We start from the raw sequence: 19,760 nt of genomic DNA, 5'->3' as shown, positions 1-19,760 counted from the left end.
TCTGGCGCGGGGCGGAAATACCCAAAAACCCCTGAACTCTGGGGCGAAAAAAATCCCAAAAGAAACCCCCCCAAAACCCCCAGACACAACCCCCACGGAAAGCCCGACTCTTTGCGAAGGGCGGCACAAAGCAGCAGGACGCGGTGGGTTCTTGCGCCGCCACTCGCTGCCGGTGCCCTGAAACACGTGCGAGAAGCCAGGGCGGCCGCGCCTGCCGGTGCGGTCCCCTCCGGAGCCGAGCGAGGCGACAGTGCCGGGGGTGCCGCACGCCCAGGGCACCGCGGGCTGCACCTACGGGGACCGGCTCGGTGCAGCCGGTCCGCAGTTGCACGCCGCACTTGGCATTTTGACGGCGCCTTCCACAGCCGAACCCGCGCACGGTTCAGGGGCCGCGGGCCGCTCTCGGGTGCCGGCTCACGGGCAGTTACCGTCCCCCGACCCGCGGCGGAAAGGTCGGGTCGGGGCCGGGGCCGCTCCCGCGGGCCGGCCGTGGGGGCACCCTCGGGGCGGGGGGCGATGGCGGTCGCCGACAGACGCATTTCTGCGCTTCCCCGCGGCCCCGGGGGTGCGCCGCCTGCCCTTCCCGCCGCCGCCTGGGCCTCTTCCCCTGCCGGGCGGCCGCTCTGCGAGGGCTGGAGCGGGACGGGGCGGGGGGAAGTGTCGCCGTCGTTACGGGAGACGGGGGAAACCGGAAGCGGGCGGGGCGGGGCGGCGAGGCGCTGCGCTGGCGCGCGCTCCCGTGCTCCCAGCCTCTCCCCGCGGGCCGGGCGGGCGGCGGCGGCGCCATGGGCTGCTTCTTCTCCCGCCGTAGGAAGCCGGCCCAGGGCGGCCAGCAGCAGCAGGCGGCGGCGGCGGCCGGGCAGGACTCGGCGGCCGGCGAGGAGAAGGCGCCGCAGTACAGCTGGGACCAGCGACCCAAGGTACCGTCCCGGCGGCCGCGGGGCTCGGGCGGGGGTTCGGCTGCCTTGGCGGGGGGCAGCGCCTCGCCCAGCTTCCCCGCCCGGCGGTCGCGGGGCTGCCGCCGTGGCGGGGCTCGGCGCGGGGGCGGGGGCAGCGCCCCGGCAGGGAGCCCGCTTCCTCCGGTGCCGCGGTGACGGCTCGGCCCGCGCGGGGAAGTGCCTTTGTTTAACAAAAAACAAAAAGTATTTGGCCCGAGGGGGTTACCAGGCGCCCGCAGCTGCCAGCGGAGGGGCCGGCACGCCGCGTCCTGTGGCTGCCGCCTGTGCCAGCACCAGCGCCCGGTCGGGCTGTGCCCTGCCCGCGGCGGCGGCTGCTCACGGTGGGGCAGCGCCCTCGGGCCGCCCCCCCGCTGCCCAGGCAGGTGGTGGCCCTCGGCTTGGCCGTGGCCGCCACCGCGGGCGGTGTGTGCCCGCCCGCCGTCGGGGCTTGCGGGGCGGCTGAGAGCCCCGCGGGTGCGCGCCGGGGCCCGGCCCGGGGATGGCGGCCGCTGGCGGCGTGTGCCGGGCTGAGCCCGGGTCTCCGCACCCGCCGTGCGGGGAGCGTAACGCTTGGGGCTGCTGTCCGGGCTGTCAGGAGTATCTGCTCTTCCCGCTTGGCTGCTGGGGTTGTTGAGGGGTTTTTTTTTTGAGTCGCGGTTTTTTAGATGTTTGGTTTGGGGATTTTCTTTTTTTTTTTTTTTTTTCTAAAGCTAATGGAACTAGAGCTAGCTTGCCAGTCCCTGAAGTGACAGATGAAGACAAATCCTTCCCAGTGCTGTTTCCTGACCTGCTGAAGGCAATCACGAAGCCTCAAGCAGGAAAGCACTGAAGTGTTGGATTAAATGTATTTATTCCCACCTTAATTTCAAGTTTCACTTCCGAAATGTCGTGACACTGAAGCCCTGCCAGGCCTCCCCTCCGCTCCAGCCGCCTTTGGGTGGGGAAGGAGAAAACGGGACAGGCAGTAAACAATTGATGTGGTTTTAACAAACAACATTCCCAAACCTTTAGGCCATGTTTTACAAGTATAGAAAAGAAAATGTGTGAACTTATTTAAATGCTTAACTTGCTTGTTTTTTAAACTTGGCTGTGTGCTCTAGGGTGTCCCTTATGTCTTCCAAGTAGATTAAAACAAGCTGAAATGGAGAGAGTGTGTGCATGGCCTGGAGGAATCTGTTCCTTGAGGATAAAGATGGTTGATCTGTGTTGGGCTTGTTGCTTTGACTTGCTAGTGGATATTTGTAGTGCCACGTTGGAGAGAGAAGGGGAGGGTGGCAGCCTGTTACTGGTTTGGAGACTGTTCTCGCAGGGAGAGGGGCTGTACTGAAACCACATTTTAGAGTAGCAGAACAAGTCTTAGCTCTGTGCAAAAGTAAATTACTAAATGAGCATTTGAAATCATGTTATTTAGTTTTAGAGCAAATTCGTCAGCTAAAGCTCAACAGATACGAGCACTTTTTACATAGTGCTTATGTGGCACTAACTTCTAAAACTAAAAGGAGGAAGGTCAGGACATAGAAATACTTGATTCAGAGAACAGCCAGCCTTGTTGCTAAGGAGATGACTGTTGTTGACGTGCTGGAAGTATATTCAAGCTAACAGATGAGGCTATTGCAGCACCAACAATCTATCTCTGGAGGAAAAAAAAGCGTGTAATGTATTGCACGTACGTACAACAACTTCCTCCTTTTCTATAAAAGCCTCTTAGAAACTAGAAGAATCAGTGAGTTTGTGCTGTGCTACTGAGCCACAGAAGCCGTCAACTTAGCTGCATAATTTTGTACTGTCCAGCTCAAGAACAGCTACTTAATGTTTAAGCTCATTTCTCTTGCTCTTTGCAGCCTTACCTTTCGTGGGGCTTTTGGGTGTATGCTTAGTACATTATATCCAGGAAAGCAGTATTGAGGCACCTGGCCATAGGTAAAGGAATACTGAGCACTTAGTGTGCTAAACTGGTTGAACTCAGTTTGTATAAGCAGTACTAGATCAGTGTTAATGTAGCAGCCTTAAGTGTTGTCCCTGATATATTATCCAGTTGCCTATTGCTTTCTCATTTCTGATGCATCACGTATATTACACTTGCTCATTTCACAGTTTTTGTTCACACACAGACTGAAGTCAGTGGGAAAACTTGCAACATCAATACTCCCTTTTGTTCATCAGGTGCATTGAATTGTATTCTGAACCCAGAAAACCTCAACTCTGTCAACAGATAGGCTGGTGGTCTTTTGATGTTCATTTCCTGTTACTTCTAATAATGTGTTGATGCACCATTTCTGTTGGGGGATTGTTTCTAACGTTAGGCTCTCCTACTCGGTGATGCAGTTCTGGTTATAGTGTGGTTCTGCAAGCAGGTTTGGCAATTGCCTGCAGTTCTTGTAAGCTATCCCTTGTATGTTGTTATGGGTGGGTAAGTCTTGCTGCTCAGACACTCCAGCTGTCTTCCTGTAAACTAATACCATGCTGATACTCTCATTGTAGGCAGAGAAGTGTGGGCACACAAATGTGTGTGTGCTTGTCTGATTAGGGATGTGAAGTGACTGCTAGCTGACAGCCATGCTGGAAGAAGCTCTGAACCTGAAGAGTTCCTCCAGTGAAACTTTCTTCTGCTTCTGAAGGAAAGCATCAGTAGTGTAGTCTATTTTAATTATGTTCTGGTGGCAACAGATGATGAGTATTGGTACTGTCTGCCAGTGTAGACCTAGCCAGAGTAACAGGACAGTATCCTAGTGGCCATCTAACTCTTGTATAATAGCCCTGAAAATGCACCATGTTGTAGAAAACTTTAAATGCAAAATACTATAAGGTACTGATAGTTGAATTAAAAATAAGGGAAGTATATGAATTTTGGGGATCTTGTCAACTTCCTACATGACCTCACTTAGGTGACGACAGAAGTTTGCGTTTTTAAGGTATGCAAAAATTAATCAAATTCAGATTGCGTTGTAAGTCTGCTGAGATCTCTGTAATGCTTGCTGACCCTTGGTTTACGAGAACTGTGTGAAGATTACTCACGGTGCAGCAAAAGAACCAAAGGATCAGCTTATCTTGAAAACAACAGGGAGAAGGATGAGTATTCAGTTTCTTGCTGCTTTGGGATTCTTAGTCGAAGAGAGTAAGCAGATTGAGTCTGTTATTTCTGCACTGCCTCCTAAGGACTTGTTATGTGTTGATGTCATTGGGCTGTCATAAGAGTCCCCTTCTGACCAAGTGTGGGAGAGGAACTTGGTGGTGCTTAGTCCTCCTTGGCCTTCTTCAGCAGGTTTCCACCTGGAATTTAAGATTGTATTACTGCTCCCAGTTTCCCTTTTCCTTTCTTACCTTACTGTCTTCTGTGACTAATGTTGTTTACATGCATGACCAGAGCCATAACCACAGCAGTAACTTGAGTATGGGTCCCTATAGACAGGAACTGGGGTTTTGTGTCTTGTGACAGCAGACATACCCACGTGCTGTGACCTCTGCAGGAAAAGAAGCATAAAAAGCTGCATTATCTTTTTTGCCATTGTCTAATCTTCATAGAAGTAGGATTGGATTAATTATGATCGCAATGGCATTTAAAGTTAAGAGGGACTTCCCTTCCCCCCCTGATGATTTTTTCCTTTTAAAAGGAACAAGTAGGGTTTTGTTTTACGTCAGTAGACTTGCAGCTTAATTGTTTTAGTTGATAGCCAGCATGCAGCTATCCTATTGTCAATATATCAGTGATGGCTGTATTCAAACAGTTAAAAAAAAAAAAAAACTCCGAAGTTTAGCTTTCTACATAAATCATACGTAGTCTTTCGTTAGTTACCTTAGATTTGAGGATTCTGCTAGAATGGTCTGAGCTGATGTGGGCATCTTTAACTATCTAGATCTCATTTAGGTAGTCATTTTATATTTTGGTTTGGAATATAAATAAAATCACTTTTTTTCCCTCTAACTAAACAATGAAATATTTTGCCCTTAAATCCAATGCATCTCTCTTACGCTTCCCAGTACACCAGAACTACTGCTGTATGTCTCAAAAAGTAGTCTATCAACCGATAGTTGATAGTCAGCAGGTACTTACTAAACAATATTTCCAATTAAGTCAGATGTAGGCATGTAGTAATTTCCTTTCTTTTTCCTCTTCCATCTGCAGTATTTGGCAATAGTTTGCTGCTCAGAATAGTGTGAGAATGACCATTTTATGCTATTGGGGGTATGTGGGAGAGAGGGAAGATTACGAAGAATAGAATAAAATGTGCATTCAGACTGTTTTATTGGCCACATCTGAAGTAAAGGTATGCAGGAGATACTCCAAGATGGGAAAAACTGTATGCTCGTGACTGGAACTGGCATATACTGTCCCTCTTTCAACACTTTCTTGTTGCCCGAGAATCTAGACATCTGCCAGAGGTAGCTTCAAAAGTCTCCAGTGGTTGTTGCAGCTCAGTATTTAAGGGTACTGAACCCATGCAAGTGTGAATATGCAGAAGTGTCTAGGCCTGGGAGTGCAATTTTCTTACTTATTTCCTTTCTGTTAATTCCCTACCGACAGAAATAGCACATAAAGCTTCTTAAGTTTGTGTGCCTACCCTATAGCTGCAGCTTTTAATGTCACTGGGTCAGAAGCTGACTCTTGTATGTCATCAACTGTATTTAAGCCCATAGCTGAACTGCCATCAGTTATGATTTAGAGAGAGAGGGAATGATTGTTTTGAGAATTATATTAGAAGAGAAGACCTTGGTGTAAGTGGTTTAGAAAGACTTTATAAATTACTTTTTTTCTCAGCAGGCTAGACCCAGGTAACGTGGGAAGAACTGTGATCCATGAAGAACAGCAGTGTCGTCTTGTATTTGTGGTGGGATATTGTGGCTGACAAAAACTCTTTTCCTGATGGACCCAGGGAAAAGTCTTGTTAAGATATGAACTCATAGCAGAAAGAGTTCAAGAAGCTGTTGGGATCCTTGGTGATTCGAGGCATGGTCACCGCTAAAACCTGTGAGGGTTTAATACTTCTAAGTCATCTTCCAGATGGGAGCTGCCTTGTCTTGGTGCCAGTAAACTGGATAATGGTAGTTGAAGAGATGTACGTCATCTGCAGCCTTCACATCTGCTCTCTGACCTTCTTGCAAGACAAGTGTTTGCAGGAAGGAAAGCTGCTTAATACACCTTGCACTTGTTGCAGCAGAACTTCCTAGAGTTCAAAGCAACCATGACAGGCTTTTGTTTGCCTTCACTTCTCTCTTTTCTTTGTTCTTTAAAATCTCTGCTCCTTACAATTTGTCCTCCGGTCCTTTTTAAGAGACTTGGTCATCGCTGATAACCAAAGTTGAGACTTCTGTACCTCTGAGGAGGATCAATATTGTGTAAGCAGGGATTACTTCTTCATCCTATCTGGTTATTTTCAGTCTGTCTATGGAGTAATTCCTGATCCTGCACATAGCACTTCTGTTAGAAGGTTTCAACTCTTGAACTGCATGCATATCTATTAATGTAGAACTCATACCTGGTCCAAAAACTCCAAATTCAGCTGAAAACATTAGAAGTTGTCTCTGTACTGTCATCATTTGGACTTACACCAGTCTGGGGGGAAAAAAAAGACATTTCAAAATGTATTAAGAGATGGAGAGTAGAGCATCTGTCTGGGTGAGATAGGTGGCTTTGGACAAAGTTCTTTCAAGCTTTATCCAAATGCAAATACATGAGCTTTTGAACAGCTGATTTTTGTTGACCTATCACATGTTTAGGATTTTACAGCAAAAGTTGCACCAGATGAACAGGCAGCAAAATCTACATAGCCCTGGTAATGGTTGTATGTGGCTGTACGGTTATCTTCTTCTGTTGTTTTTTGTTTTCCTAGCCTGATTTTTTGCTACCTTGCTGAGACAAAGCTTAAGCAGCACTTAGTGTTGACTGTCAGGGGAAGGAAGGTGAATGCAGTGATTTAATACTAACCTGTTGATGATAACTGCAGACTTCAGAGATGGTGAGCATGGAACTCTGTGATAAGCATATTAACAGTTGTTGGATGCATCCTCAAAACTGTAGTTCTGCTTTCACACTCCTTTTTCTGGCATGCTTCTTTTACCCAGGGGAAGTAGAACATTCAGATCTACCACAGTCTCTTAGATTACCCCCTCCTCACAGGAGCAATAACCCAGTGGGAGGAGAGAGTGTTAAATCTATTTTGTTGAGTCCCTCCAGTGTGGACAGAAGTGTTAGTCAATAAATATTCTTGGTCTTTAAAAGGAAAACTGCAAAGCAAAATTAGAGGAAATTGGCCAACTCCCTAGTGTGGTGAACAAACTAAGAAGTAAGAGTTGTGTCAGGGCAGAACTCTTGATTCACATCAGGGAAATAAAATTGAGCTCCTGAATCTAGTAATAAGTTGACATTTTTTTTAATCATTTAAATTCAACTACTATTTTTTTCAAGTGTACTCATTTAAAATTGTCTGTAAGCTGTGGGTTAGCTGATTAACCAATGTTTTTTACCTAGGCCTAAATGAAATTGCAAGATGAAGTTGAAGTTTCACATATCTTTCTGTAAAGGCTGTTGTGTAGGATGAGCTAGTGCTGTTGGAGAGGCTTTTTTAGAGCAGGGCAATTTAGAAGGACATGCTTAGGTGCCTATTTTCAAAAAAGCTGTAAGTTCCAGAAGCTAGGAATTCCTCCTCCCGAAGAGAAGTAACTGTTCTTCTATACCCTGTTGTGAAGGCAGTAAGCTTGTCTCCCAAGGTTATTTAAAAAGCAAGCAAACAAATGTTATATATATTACACATAAGCATTCTAGGAGATGCCTGGGAAGAACATGTCCAAAAACAATTTTGATACTTCTGTTCTTAAACTTGAGAGAATATAAGTACAAATATATGTGGATCAAATATGTAAGGTTACATGAGACTTAAGACCTTAGAAGTTTGAATCCTAATCGTACCGTGTGGCTGTGTCTCCATGTTCATTATTATTCGAGCCTCCCAGTTTTATTTGTAATTCTTCCAGCTAACTTTCCTGGATGTGTACTAGTGCTGTTAAGTATGACTGAGGGGAGATTTCTAGGAAGCCAATCTTCATTGTCGCAACTTGCATTTTGTGGGAAATTCATCAGCTGCAAACCTCCTCTCCTGTCCGGAGGTCAGCTATGTTGTATATAAAGGAGTACCTTTTATTGGTTGGTAGAGACTTTCGGTTTTCATTAGCTGCTCTGGACAAAAGCTACCTAGGCTGAGCTGGTTTAGTGAGTGTCTGGCACTAACCCATCCTGGGTTGTGCCTTTCTCGGGTCTCTAAATCTCATGCAAACGTGCAGTGCTGGGCAGGAGGAGTTTATTACAAACTGGACTATACAGAAATTGTTGTAATGCATTAACACTGATTATGGTGCAGCAAACTTTAGGGACCTCAGGCTGATAATCAAATACCAGGTTTGTGAAGTGGTCTTGTGTTAGGCTAGTTCAGGTACTTGTATATTTCTAAGTGCTGTTTTAATAAGCTTTCACAAGAGGGCAGAGTAGAATTTGCTTGGGGAATTGCAGTTATTTTGAGACTTACACATATCTAGAAATGAGCCAGCTCGGATTCCTTTGGTGTTATGACAGCATGGGCTGTATTATTCATGCTGTACAGCTGTATCTCATACTGTCCTGGGTGTCGCTGCTCCCCAGTGGAGAGTCCCAGGGAAAGCCACAGTCTCTCTGAAGTGTCCCTCCCCGGTGGGGGGTAGAAGCGATGGGATGCTGGAGAAGAGCCCCCTGCACCACTGCTGCCGTTGTAGCTAAAACAATCCCATAGCTGCTGTTAGCACAAGATAATGCTGTGATGCAGATAAGTGTCACAATAATCTTTGTAGTTTGTAAACACAATAAAGGAGATACTGCCTGAAAGCAGCAGGGTTTCCTTACAACATGTTGAGCTGTGGTAAAATATGACCAAGGAAGCTACTTGAAAAGGAAATACTGTGTATCTGTAGCTTTATGGATCTGTAAGTATGTTGGCCAATCCATTTATTATGGTTATTATGATAAGTCAGGACCATCATCCTTGCTGGAACTGTTTACAGTCCACAGAGAAAACTAGCTCCTCATGCCCCCTTTCTTTATTAGAGGACTAACTGAGTTAGCTTTTTTCCACTGGAGCATCTCAGAAGTGTAGATTCAATTCTTTGTTGTACCTCAACACTGTGCATTGAGTTGTTTAGTTGTTTAGCTAGAAGAGTTGCTTCTGATTTCTTAGCACTCTGAAGAGTTTTCTGGCAAATTATCCTGTACAGTTCAGTGCTACCTCAATTAATGCATGTAAGTTGACATTTAGCATTGTAATATTCTCTGTATGTGAAGATGTTAACTTTTTTATTTTTTTCGTCCTTCTTTTTTCAGATTGACCCCAAAGATTACACTTTTTCCGGACTTAAAGATGAAACTGTGGGTCGACTGCCTGGAAGAGTAGCAGGGCAACAATTTGTCATTCAGGACTGTGAGAACTGTAGTATCTACATATTTGACCATTCTGCTACAATCACTATTGATGACTGTGTAAACTGCCGAATCTTTTTAGGACCAGTAAAAGGCAGTGTGTTTTTCCGTGACTGCAAAGACTGTAAATGCATAGTGGCCTGCCAACAGTTTCGCACTCGGGACTGCAGAAAGCTGGAGGTATTCTTGTGCTGTGCCACCCAGCCTATTATAGAGTCCTCCACAAGTATGAAATTCGGATGTTTCCAGTACTATTATCCTGAGCTTGCTTTACAATTTAAAGATGCTGGACTGAGTATCTTCAATAACACATGGAGCAACATCCATGACTTTACCCCTGTGTCAGGAGAAAATAATTGGGGCCTTTTGCCTGAGAATGCTGTAGTCCAAGATCATGTTCCTTTGCCCGCTTCTGAGGAGCTGAGAGCTGTCAGAATTTCTACTGATGCTATGAGGAGCATAGTACCAGTAACTCGAGGGCGGAGACAGAAAAGCAGTGATGAATCGTGTTTGGCTGTGTTTTTTGCTGGTGACTACACAACTGCAAATGCCAGGAAGTTAATTGATGAGGTAAGTGACCTTCGTGTTCAGCTTTTTGATTTTCTAATTGAAATTTCCCCTGGACAGCCTCTGGTGCTCCCTGAAAGGAAAATGCAGAGGCTCTGCTTGTCTACTAACCATACTGATCAACTGCACTGTTTAAAACCTTAAAGCAAAGTGAGAGACTGGAGATCATCTGATCAGACAGTTGGTTTATAGCTGACATCCTGTGACTGGCATGTCTATCCTCTAATAGGTTCCAGTGTGCTTTTCCATCATGGCACACCAAAGCTACATTCCGAAGAAAATGCATAGTTGATTGGATGAACTTGGCCAAATGTGGAGTAAGTGATTAGCAAAAGCAATTGCTTGTGAAAGGGGTATAGCCAATTAACTTGTTAGCTTACTGCCCTAAAAGTGATGTCTAACAAAACTGTCAGTCCTGAAAGATTATCCAGTACTAAGAAAGACTTTTAAAAAATACCTTGTTACGTTATATCCTCCCTGCCACCCAGTACTGGAACTTTTTCTGGAAGGGGCAGTGTTTGTTTGTCATGGTCATGGCTGGTCAGCTGTCTTGGATTACTTAAATAGCTGGAGCTGTTTTGTGGTGTGTGGGGTTTTTTTCCTCCCCCAACCCCCACCTACCCCTGGTGAGGCAGCAGCTCCTAAGCTTGGCTGAGTTTGGGCTTTCCTGGAGCTAAAATCTGGGAGTCGCTGGCTGCTTTTAGCACCCTGGAGTGCCAGGGATGACAGAGTCAGTAAGCATGAGCTGTGGCTTCTGAGAGAGGTATCTGCAAAAGCTGCTGATCCCAGTGCTGTAGGATCAACAAAAGAACTAATGGAGCTTTTTCCCTTGGGTTTTTAACTGCAAGGAAAGAAAGTTATAGGGTGTTTCCATGCTTCCCCACTGCCCAGTTGGATTTTTGTGGAACTGAGTTAGGAACAGCTACTGGAATGAAGGGAGATGATACTTACGGGTTCTTCTTTTATGAAGAAGGAATAGCTACAGTCAAAAGGATAATGGATTGTTCTCCTGTGTTAGTAGTTCCTTAGAAATTACAGTTAAGAAGATGCTAAAAGACTAGTTAGTGAGATTCTGTAGAAATCTTAAGGCTCTGTGGATTAATCGATGCTTTGGAAATACATTGTTGCTCCTTCTTCATATGCTTTTTGTTTTGCATTAGATTTGAAGTAAAAAGTTGTGTGTGTTTGAAAGTTTGTAACTATTTTTCCAAAATGGAAAACTTCAGCAGCGGATAGATGAAGTTTGAGCTAACCCTTGACTGAGCTATTGCAGACTAATGAGAACTAACTGCTTGACTCCAGATGCTGAATGCTTTTAACTCCCATTAGTTTCAGCTTGTGAGGGATTGTGGGGAAAAAAATCACAACCCAGGGCCATAATATAAAACAAAAATATTCACGTTTACTCGTCTAGGTGCACTAGGGCAGAGAAGAAAATCTGGATGAATGGAATGAAAATAAACAGAAATGTAGAAAAAGCAAATGGTCTTTGAAAAAAGCAGAAAGGGTCCCTTTGCTCTGTGACTTAATGTGTGTGGGGAAAATGGATACTTGAGTTGAACTTTCTGCCTGGGAAGCATTTTTAACATGAATTCTTTCTCTGTTAAAAGATGACTGGTAAAGGCTTTCAGCTGGTACAGACTAAAGAAGTCTTAATGAAGGCAGAGGATGCTCACAGAGTTTTCCAGCAGCGTGCATCAGAATTCATTCCACTGCTTGAAAAAGGTGAGTTTGTGTTGTTTTCTTTCTCTTCTTGCTATAGAAACCTAGCTATCACTTGAGAGCCCTGGAGAACAAAGAGGACTGAAGGAGAAGACTGTGTTTGAAGGGCATAATGTAAAGCCAGTTGAGATGAGTTTTGGAAGCCTCATCCAAAGGCTTCCAAAGCCTAAACCAGGCCCTAAACCAGCTGAAACTCCTGAAGGCATCATAAATGAGCCATTCCATGCGTATTTTGTGGCTCTGCCCCCCCTCTAGTGGTCCAGCTGCAAAGCTCAGGAGCAATGGCAGATGCAGATCTGTCTGGCATGGTCAGAAGAAGCTTTTAGGCTGTTTCTAACTTAGCACCATTGCTGCTCAGCCACCTGGATGTTCAGTGTTCCTGTATACATATTTAAGCAAATCCAGTATAGATGTGTATAAAGCAGGCAAGTGTTAAATTCCTGTTTATAACTGGTGTACTGTCAGAGTATTTCAAAAGCCTTTTTATTGATCTGACTGTAATTGGGTTTTGCCTCTTCCTGCAGAAGTACTGACGTCTTGCCATCTGTTACATGCTAAAGCTCAATACACGCTCCCAAACTTAGTAGCAACATGCAGTTTGTTTGATAGTAATGTAAGAGGTCTGTGATACTCATTGCAAGAATAGGACAAAAGTTATTATAGCTATTAGATGACAATCTAGTTTAAGGGCTATCTTGCACCCATGTGGGAAGAAATAATGTGTTCAGAATGAAACCAGAGAAAGGGGATCTGCAAACAGTGGGTGAGAACGAGTCTAGAAATCAGGCCGTTTTCTATCTTGGGACTGAGGCAAAAATGCCTGAATGACTCAGTCCTGCTCCAGATGTCTGTGAAATGGCTCACTATTTGAGCAGTAGTCTGACTCACTTCCATGATGCCCTGCGCTCTGTAGTGGTTTTGTGCCATTGCTGCCTTTCAAGAAGTAAAACTGGAATCCTGCCAGAATCTCTGCAAAAATGAGCATGGAATTGCAGATATTTTCTTCTCAGATAACACTGTACTTTGAAGCTATGGTTAGGTGTTTTTAATTCTTTATCCAGTGTTATGGCTGCTCAAGCAAAAACCATGAAACACTTCTTGCAAGCTTCACAGTTCTCTATGGGTTGAGAAATCTACTGTTTCAAGTTTGAAAGTGGTGTTGATTCTAGATGAAACTCTCTTCTAGGTCCAGTGGTTGCTTTGGAGTTCAGTGGAGATGGTGCTGTGGAAGGATGTCAAAGCACTGTAAATGATGTTTTTAGCGGGACCAAGGTAAGCTGGTGTATTGCTTTATTGGCAGAAAATCATACAGGATGTCTGTGATACTTGATGCTCAAGCTGTGGCATTGATGTACTAGACAACCTTTTAAAGTTTCTGAATAGTAAAATCTGGATATGCTATTTTCTTGCTGTTGTTTTAGTTTCTTTTGTACCCAAAAACTCAAGATGCCTGTCAGAGACAAGAAAAATTGCCCTAGGAAAGAGTACTAAATCCCCATATCCATTGAAGAGTAGAAGATTTCCACTTAAAACTCTTATTTCATATAATAGTAAAAACAAATTCCATAAATGTAGTAGGGAAAAGCTCTGCTCAAGTCTTATACTAAACTCTGCTGTGTCATGTTCTAGTCTATTAAACCTTGATAAATGTAATATGATCGGATTTCAACTTTTTTCAAGGTTTACTTTTGCTGTGTAAGATACTACAGGTGTCTTCCTGAAAGGCATTTTTTTCCTCCTTCTTCTGTCAGTTTGTTTTACTGTAGCTTCTTTACACCACATTTCCTCTTTGCTTGCTGTCCCCATTTCTCTGAATGACATTGGTTTTGAGAAACTTTCTGGAAACAATTAGAGCACTCCTGATAACAAGGAAATGACAAACCCTTTGCTTTCAAGCAGCTCCTCAATGAAGACTAGAATGGCTTTGAGACATAGTGTCCATACAGTTGCTTGCTGTCTTTCAGTTCCTTTCAAAAGACTGACTCAGAACCAGACTGCCCAGTTTCTGAGAAACAGTTATCTTGTAATAAGTCATCTCAAATGCAGCTAATGTTTGCTTATTGCACCAGCGAAAACCTGATATGTAGCAGGCTTTAATTTGGCTCTCATTCTGAAGAATACTACAACTACAGTCTGGGCAGTGTTGTGATATTACTGATTCTTCTTGTGACCCAATAGTCATCACCACCAGTTTCACCAGAAAAATGTAAAAAACCAGGAGCTTACAGTGGCTTTTTTTAGTGTGGTTAGCATATTACTTTTTTTTCCACACAGAACAAAGCTGATACTGGGTAGTAATTCACTGGTTCTTCTAGATCTTTTTCTCTATTCAAAGACTGAAGTGATATTAAATATAAGAACAAATAAAATTTTGTTTTCCTCACTAAAATGACTGATGTCTGTTACTATAATTCTATGAATGCCCTGATCTGAGATGTATCCAGAAACTTCAGACTGTGCACTCCATGCTGTGAAGTAAGCATTGCTCTTGGAGAGAATCTGTAGGGTTTGGGTTCAGTTCCGAATACGGAATTACTTACTGCATCTGGATTTTAAACTTCTGTTTACAGCCTGGTCCCATAGTAAAATCTACATCGCTTACTAAATACTTGCTGCTCTGAAGTAGGAAGCAGAACTTTGGGCTTCCTGAGAAGTATATATCTTTATTCAGATAAAATGTAACTCCAGAATTCTGATAAACACTGGCTTTGTGCATAGATCCCTAGATGATTGAATATCATGCATATTCTTTTTTTTAGAAAATGTGTTTCTTTGGTCATAGTTTAGAAGCAATTTAGGGAGTAACAAACTTCATACTTATTACTCCAGAAGGTTCAGGAATGCTCTGTAAAATGTTTTTGCTTCGTTGTTGGCTACCCTTATCATGTTTGAGAGTTGTTATAGTGCTCAGAAAGAATTATAGGTATCCCTGATCAAGAAACAGTAAGCAAAGCTCTTAGGAAAACATGTATCCTGTAAGACTTTGCAGAAGATTAATCTGCTTTTAAGCAGCTAGCTACATTTGTGTTTGAAAACCAGAGTTAAAAATTATGAAATTTGTCTGTTAACAGCCATAATTTCACCAAGTTTTTGTTTCTGATATAAATCTGATAAACAACTCTGGATACTATAGTAAGGGTAGAAAAGCTCTTCAGCAACAGTACCACCAGAGTTTTTTGAGCTGTTTGGTAGAAACAGCATGTTACAAGGAGAGCTCTATGCTGTGCACTTAAGTTAGACTCCCTATTTGTGTGGACTAGGTACATCTGCACTCTTTACCTCTGACATTCTTTCTGGTGTGACCTTCTGCACTTTTTTTTTTTGGATGCTTTCTAGTGTTGTTCTTCTGTATCATCACTTATTCATAAAATACTGTGCAAAATTTAAATGGTAATATCTTGGTAGGGAAGGATGCTGAAAGAAGATTCAGCTGTTGTGGCTGTGGTACCTATTGCTGTTGCACCAAACAACTGCCAAATAATTAGTAGATGGTCTTAAGTCCCTTCAAACAGAAGTCTACCATGCATCCAAACAGCAGTCTAGGAAACTACAAAGTGATGATATAATTATTTTTTTTAATTGGAAATTTACTGGATAACAGGGTACTAATCTTAATACATAGCTTAAGTAAACCAATTCAAGGAACTGTGATAGTTTACATCCATGTGGTATTCTGAGCTGAAGCAGAAAAGTGGTGACTGTAAGAGCACAGTCATCTGGAATAACCCATTCCTACAGTCCTAGAATAGCTCAGTTGGCTGTGCCAACACATGTGCTGAGATAATGATGGTATCCTCTTGAGGTATAAAAAATGTAAGATAGTAAGAACTCTAAGTTTTTGAGACTATCACTTGCATGTTGAGACTGATGAACAGCCACAACACTGTCTGTTACTGAATTATTGGGGCATTGCCTAGGGCATTAATAGTTGACTTGTGAAAGCTTTCAAAGTTGACTGTCCTAGAGCTTGGACTTTCACATGTGTTGATCCATTTTGCAAAATGCAAATGTAATTGAAGGGTTTTTTTTTTAAAAAATCATCTGCTGAAGAAGCAACTAATTTTTTTGAGGGCAATATAGTGCAAGGGAGTAATTTTTACAAATTCTGCCTTTCTGCTAAAGGAAAACTTAAATGGTAGTCTAAGGTTTTTGCATGTTTGTTTTCCTCCCCTCCCCTGGACAGGGCTTTATGATACCAAGCAAAACACATCTAAATGGACACTAGCTTAAGGTGTGACCCCTGTATAATTGAGCCCAGAACTTTTATTTCCCATTTCTGGAAGGGTTACTGCAGCAAGCAGGTCTGATAAGGACAGATGATGGTAACAAAGGGTGCATCAGAGCCGAGAGAATTCTAGGACTAATCTGTCACACAGTGGAAACTAACAGAGATGTGCCTCTCATGAAATCCAAAAATAAAAATAACCATTACTGGCTCCAAATGAACAAAGACTACTTGAATTTCTTTACTAGTGATGCATAACTATTTCCTTGTTTAATAAAACAGGTTTTTGTATCGGAGAGCAAGGCATCAGCATCTCAAGATGTAGACAATTTCTACAACTTCGCTGACATGCAGATGGGAATGTGAAGTTTAATATGAAGGTGTTCACACACAGTTTATCTTGGCGCTTGGATGACACTTGGCTTGAATATGGCTGTAGTATGTGAGAAGTTTTGTCATTTGGTTTTGTATTCCTCATATATCCCTTTTGTAAAGCTATTGGTGGTTTTAATACCATATTACCTGAACTGGGGTAAATGGCATAGATCCCCACATACGTTGTGTTTAAAACTTGTATTTCAATTCCAGAAACAATGGAGGTTTTCTACTAACTTTTTCCAGTGATTTCTATACTTCTGTTGATACTTGAATGTTTCTTGTCGACATCTCATGGTAATACATATTTGAAAAGTGCAATGCTGATTCAAATTTGCTGCAGTAGCAATTGTTATCTTTAACTCAGACACATTGTTTAGAAAGTGCATTTATGCGAAACTTGCTGTTCAAAACTTTCCCACATGCAAATATGTCTTCATTGGGGGCCAGAGAGGAAGCTGTAGTCGTTGACTTTTTCTGAAAGTGATGCCAAAACAGCACAGAGTAACTGCTCAGAGACTAATTTTGTCTTTAAGCAGCAAAGGCATTTTTGTGCAACGCTGGGGAGCTAGCCGATTTGCATGGGACAACTAGCTCCCAAGTTTTCAGTGAAGTGTTAGGTATTTTATACAGTTTTCATGAGAGGTTACACAACGTCTTTACATATGTACTCATTTGATTTTGACACCTAATCATTCCATTCACAATAGGTGGGATCTAAGTGGAGTAGACCTTTCAATTTTCTTTGTTCAACAATTTCCTGACTCGATGGTCTCCTTATCTCCTTCAGGTGCCCACCTTATCTTTTCTAATTATTCAGAGTACATTCTCAACACAAACAGAGCATCATCCAGAGAACTGTACCAAACTCATCCTAACTAATCTTTTTCTTTTAAGACCTTGTTCTGTTTCAAAAGCCTAGTCTGAAATGAATTCTTATAGCATGCTTTCAGCAATAATGCATGACTTCTAAAATGCACATCTGGCTTATTCTGCTTCAGCATCTTTTTGAACAGAGTTGTTTGCAGCAGCAAGCATAACTGCTGTTATGCTAATTGTAACACCATTCTGGTAAGTGAGTACTCGCCAGGCTCTTCTGCTTTGAGGTGAATTCTGAGCATGAGTGCTCTGCTGAAGATGCTTTAAGGTTCTTTCAGGGTCTGCGGTGATGCAGCTGTCTCTGGTATTCCCAAGTCATGGATGGGATATACATTAAGTTCCCTTGGATTTGGAGCAATAGGTCTCTGGCACCTTTGTTGTTTGCTAGAAGGGCTGTACAGCAACCAGGCAGGAGTCAGAGAAGGTCTCTGATGGCATGGAAAAACCCTGTTCTTTACTAGACCCCAGGAGAAGGGTTTTACACTCAGTAGTAGTAGTGAAAATTAATCTGTAAAGTACTATACTGCTATAGGGTTTATTTTGGATTAATTCTAAAAACAGACTGAAGAAGTGCTACTAGCATTTTGGGAGATGCATTTGAATAGTGATCAGTAAGGATGCTTATTGCTATATAGTGCATGGTAAAATGCGAATATATATGGATGGATATTAAATACATTATTGATTTATTTTTGCATATTGCATACTTAATGATTTTTCTACGTGAACTTAAACTTATGTCCAGGTTTACAAGCCCTCTGTAATACTTGAACAGGCTGTGCATGCAGACACAGAAAACCAAATTTCTTAATTAAAATAGTGGCATGCCAGTTTAGCATTTACAATCCATTGAATGTACTGGGGCTGTGTTGAGGGGCTAAAGCAGTAATTTCCCCATTATGGTCATCTGTCAAAAGGGAAGATTTTGTGCACCTTAACTGAAAATGAGTCATCAGTTTCATAGCTCTGGAGCTCCCAAAGTGGGTGGCTAAAAACACATCTTTTCCTAATTTTTTAGAATTAGCACATGAAAGAATCAGTTCTCCTGAAATTCAGAATTCTGTCATGCCCAAAAGATATTCTGAGCTGTCATTTTGTTGCTACTAGGCAAATGCTTGCCCTTAGTTTAAACTATGTATCAAGAATACGTCCTTAGGACCTCTTGTTAAGGTTATGCATAGATAAAATAAGAAAAATATCTCCTGAAGTTACTCAGCCACTGGTGTATAGAAAGTAAGAAAAATGTCACTTCTGTGAAATGTTTTTATTTGACAAAGTGAAATGAAATCAAACTGCCACCAGAATCTGACTGGTAGTGGAAATTGCCACTTATCTGCACTTAGCCAGCCAGCATTTTTTTTTTTTATATATGTGTGAGGAGAGGCTATGAAACCTTAGATCAGTCTCCAAAGTACTAGTGCAACTCGTCAATGAAATTATTCCAAACACATAGAGTAAATGTACTGTCCATACCACAAAAATACATTAAAATTTTGTAATGTACTTCAGAACTGTCATTGTGTAATTTATCTAAGCAGTGCATATATTGGACCATCTTGGTCTCTAAACTTCTATATATTTCCAAACTTATGTGCTGACATATGATTATATGTATGTTTAATAGTTTATTTTTCGCATGACCAACCTGCTCTGGAAACAAAGTGCTAAATTGATTTTTTTGTGACTAGTTTTACTGGAGGACAGGATGATTAATTGAAAATTAATGTAGTCTTGAAACAGTGGAAGAACTTTTCTACATGCTAGGGGAAAGAGCAGTGTGTTGCTTTTTTTTTAAATGTTAGTAAGCAGGCTATCAATGAAGAGTTTTTTACTTAAAAAAAACCCTAAATAATGAAGGAGTTTCTCAGTCTGGTTATTTATCTTTTGACATCCATTTCTTGCTAACAGGTGTTAAGAACACTTCCAGCCTAAGCATCAGGTACTGTATGCATTACAGAATGGTACGTGCTTCATGTAGTCTTTGTACGTTTGTTGTATAGCTTTTTATGTAATTTGTATTGCACTGTGAATGTGATTCATAATAAACATTGAAAATCTACACTCTGGATTCTGGAAGACTTTTTAAAATTATCAAATATTGCAAAACATGATTACGTTATATTAAGTATAAAAACTGAACTCAGTGTTTAAACGGGGACTTTAGATACTTACATCTAACTGAAGAAAGGTGAATTTTTGACAGCAGGGATTTTTCCCCAGAGTCACTGAGAATATGATTAACTCTGTACTGCAGTTTTCCTAGTAAAATATGGAAGAAGTTATTCATGTATCAAGTTGTACAGAGGTTCCAGGATGGAGACAAAGTACTTCTCCCTGATGTATGGGTGCCTGTGGTTGTTTTTTTGTTTTGTATTTTATCTTGGAAAAGTTTTGTGCCTTTTAACTGTGCTTACCTCTTTAGGTACTAGATGCATGCTAGTGATGTGCTTACAGCAAAAACAAGATTGTGGTGGTTATACTAATAAATTGTTCATTTAGAAAGCAATTTATTTGTATATCCCGTTAAACATCTGAAAACAGGCAAAACCTCCTGAAAACAGGTATATATTTAATAAATTTCCAAACTCAGCTTTAAACTGGCCAGAAATGAAAATCT

General features: G+C 42.2%; 1 protein-coding gene across 1 annotated transcript; it reads left to right on the top strand.

Annotated features, from left to right (window-relative positions):
• The first annotated feature begins 701 nt into the window (after positions 1-701).
• Positions 702-19,202, top strand: RP2 (RP2 activator of ARL3 GTPase). The gene is made up of 5 exons (XM_055802537.1): positions 702-920; positions 9,280-9,945; positions 11,553-11,667; positions 12,851-12,936; positions 16,172-19,202. The coding sequence occupies exons 1-5, from the start codon at positions 786-788 to the stop codon at positions 16,253-16,255; spliced, it is 1,086 nt and encodes a 361-aa protein (XP_055658512.1). The 5' UTR covers positions 702-785; the 3' UTR covers positions 16,256-19,202.
• Positions 19,203-19,760: the final 558 nt, after the last annotated feature.

Source organism: Falco peregrinus, chromosome 4 (assembly GCF_023634155.1).
Source record: "Falco peregrinus isolate bFalPer1 chromosome 4, bFalPer1.pri, whole genome shotgun sequence".
Classification (NCBI taxonomy): domain Eukaryota; kingdom Metazoa; phylum Chordata; class Aves; order Falconiformes; family Falconidae; genus Falco; species Falco peregrinus.
The sequence above is the reverse complement of the archived record's forward strand: the minus strand, read 5'-3'. Positions and strand labels throughout refer to the sequence as shown.

Excerpts from the sequence above, each read along its gene's own strand:
- RP2 (XM_055802537.1), top strand. The coding sequence starts at position 786 with ATGGGCTGCTTCTTCTCCCGCCGTAGGAAGCCGGCCCAGGGCGGCCAG. Across the intron at positions 921-9,279 it reads GCTGGGACCAGCGACCCAAG|ATTGACCCCAAAGATTACAC; the intron begins GTACCGTCCCGG and ends TTCTTTTTTCAG. Across the intron at positions 12,937-16,171 it reads ATGTTTTTAGCGGGACCAAG|GTTTTTGTATCGGAGAGCAA; the intron begins GTAAGCTGGTGT and ends TTAATAAAACAG.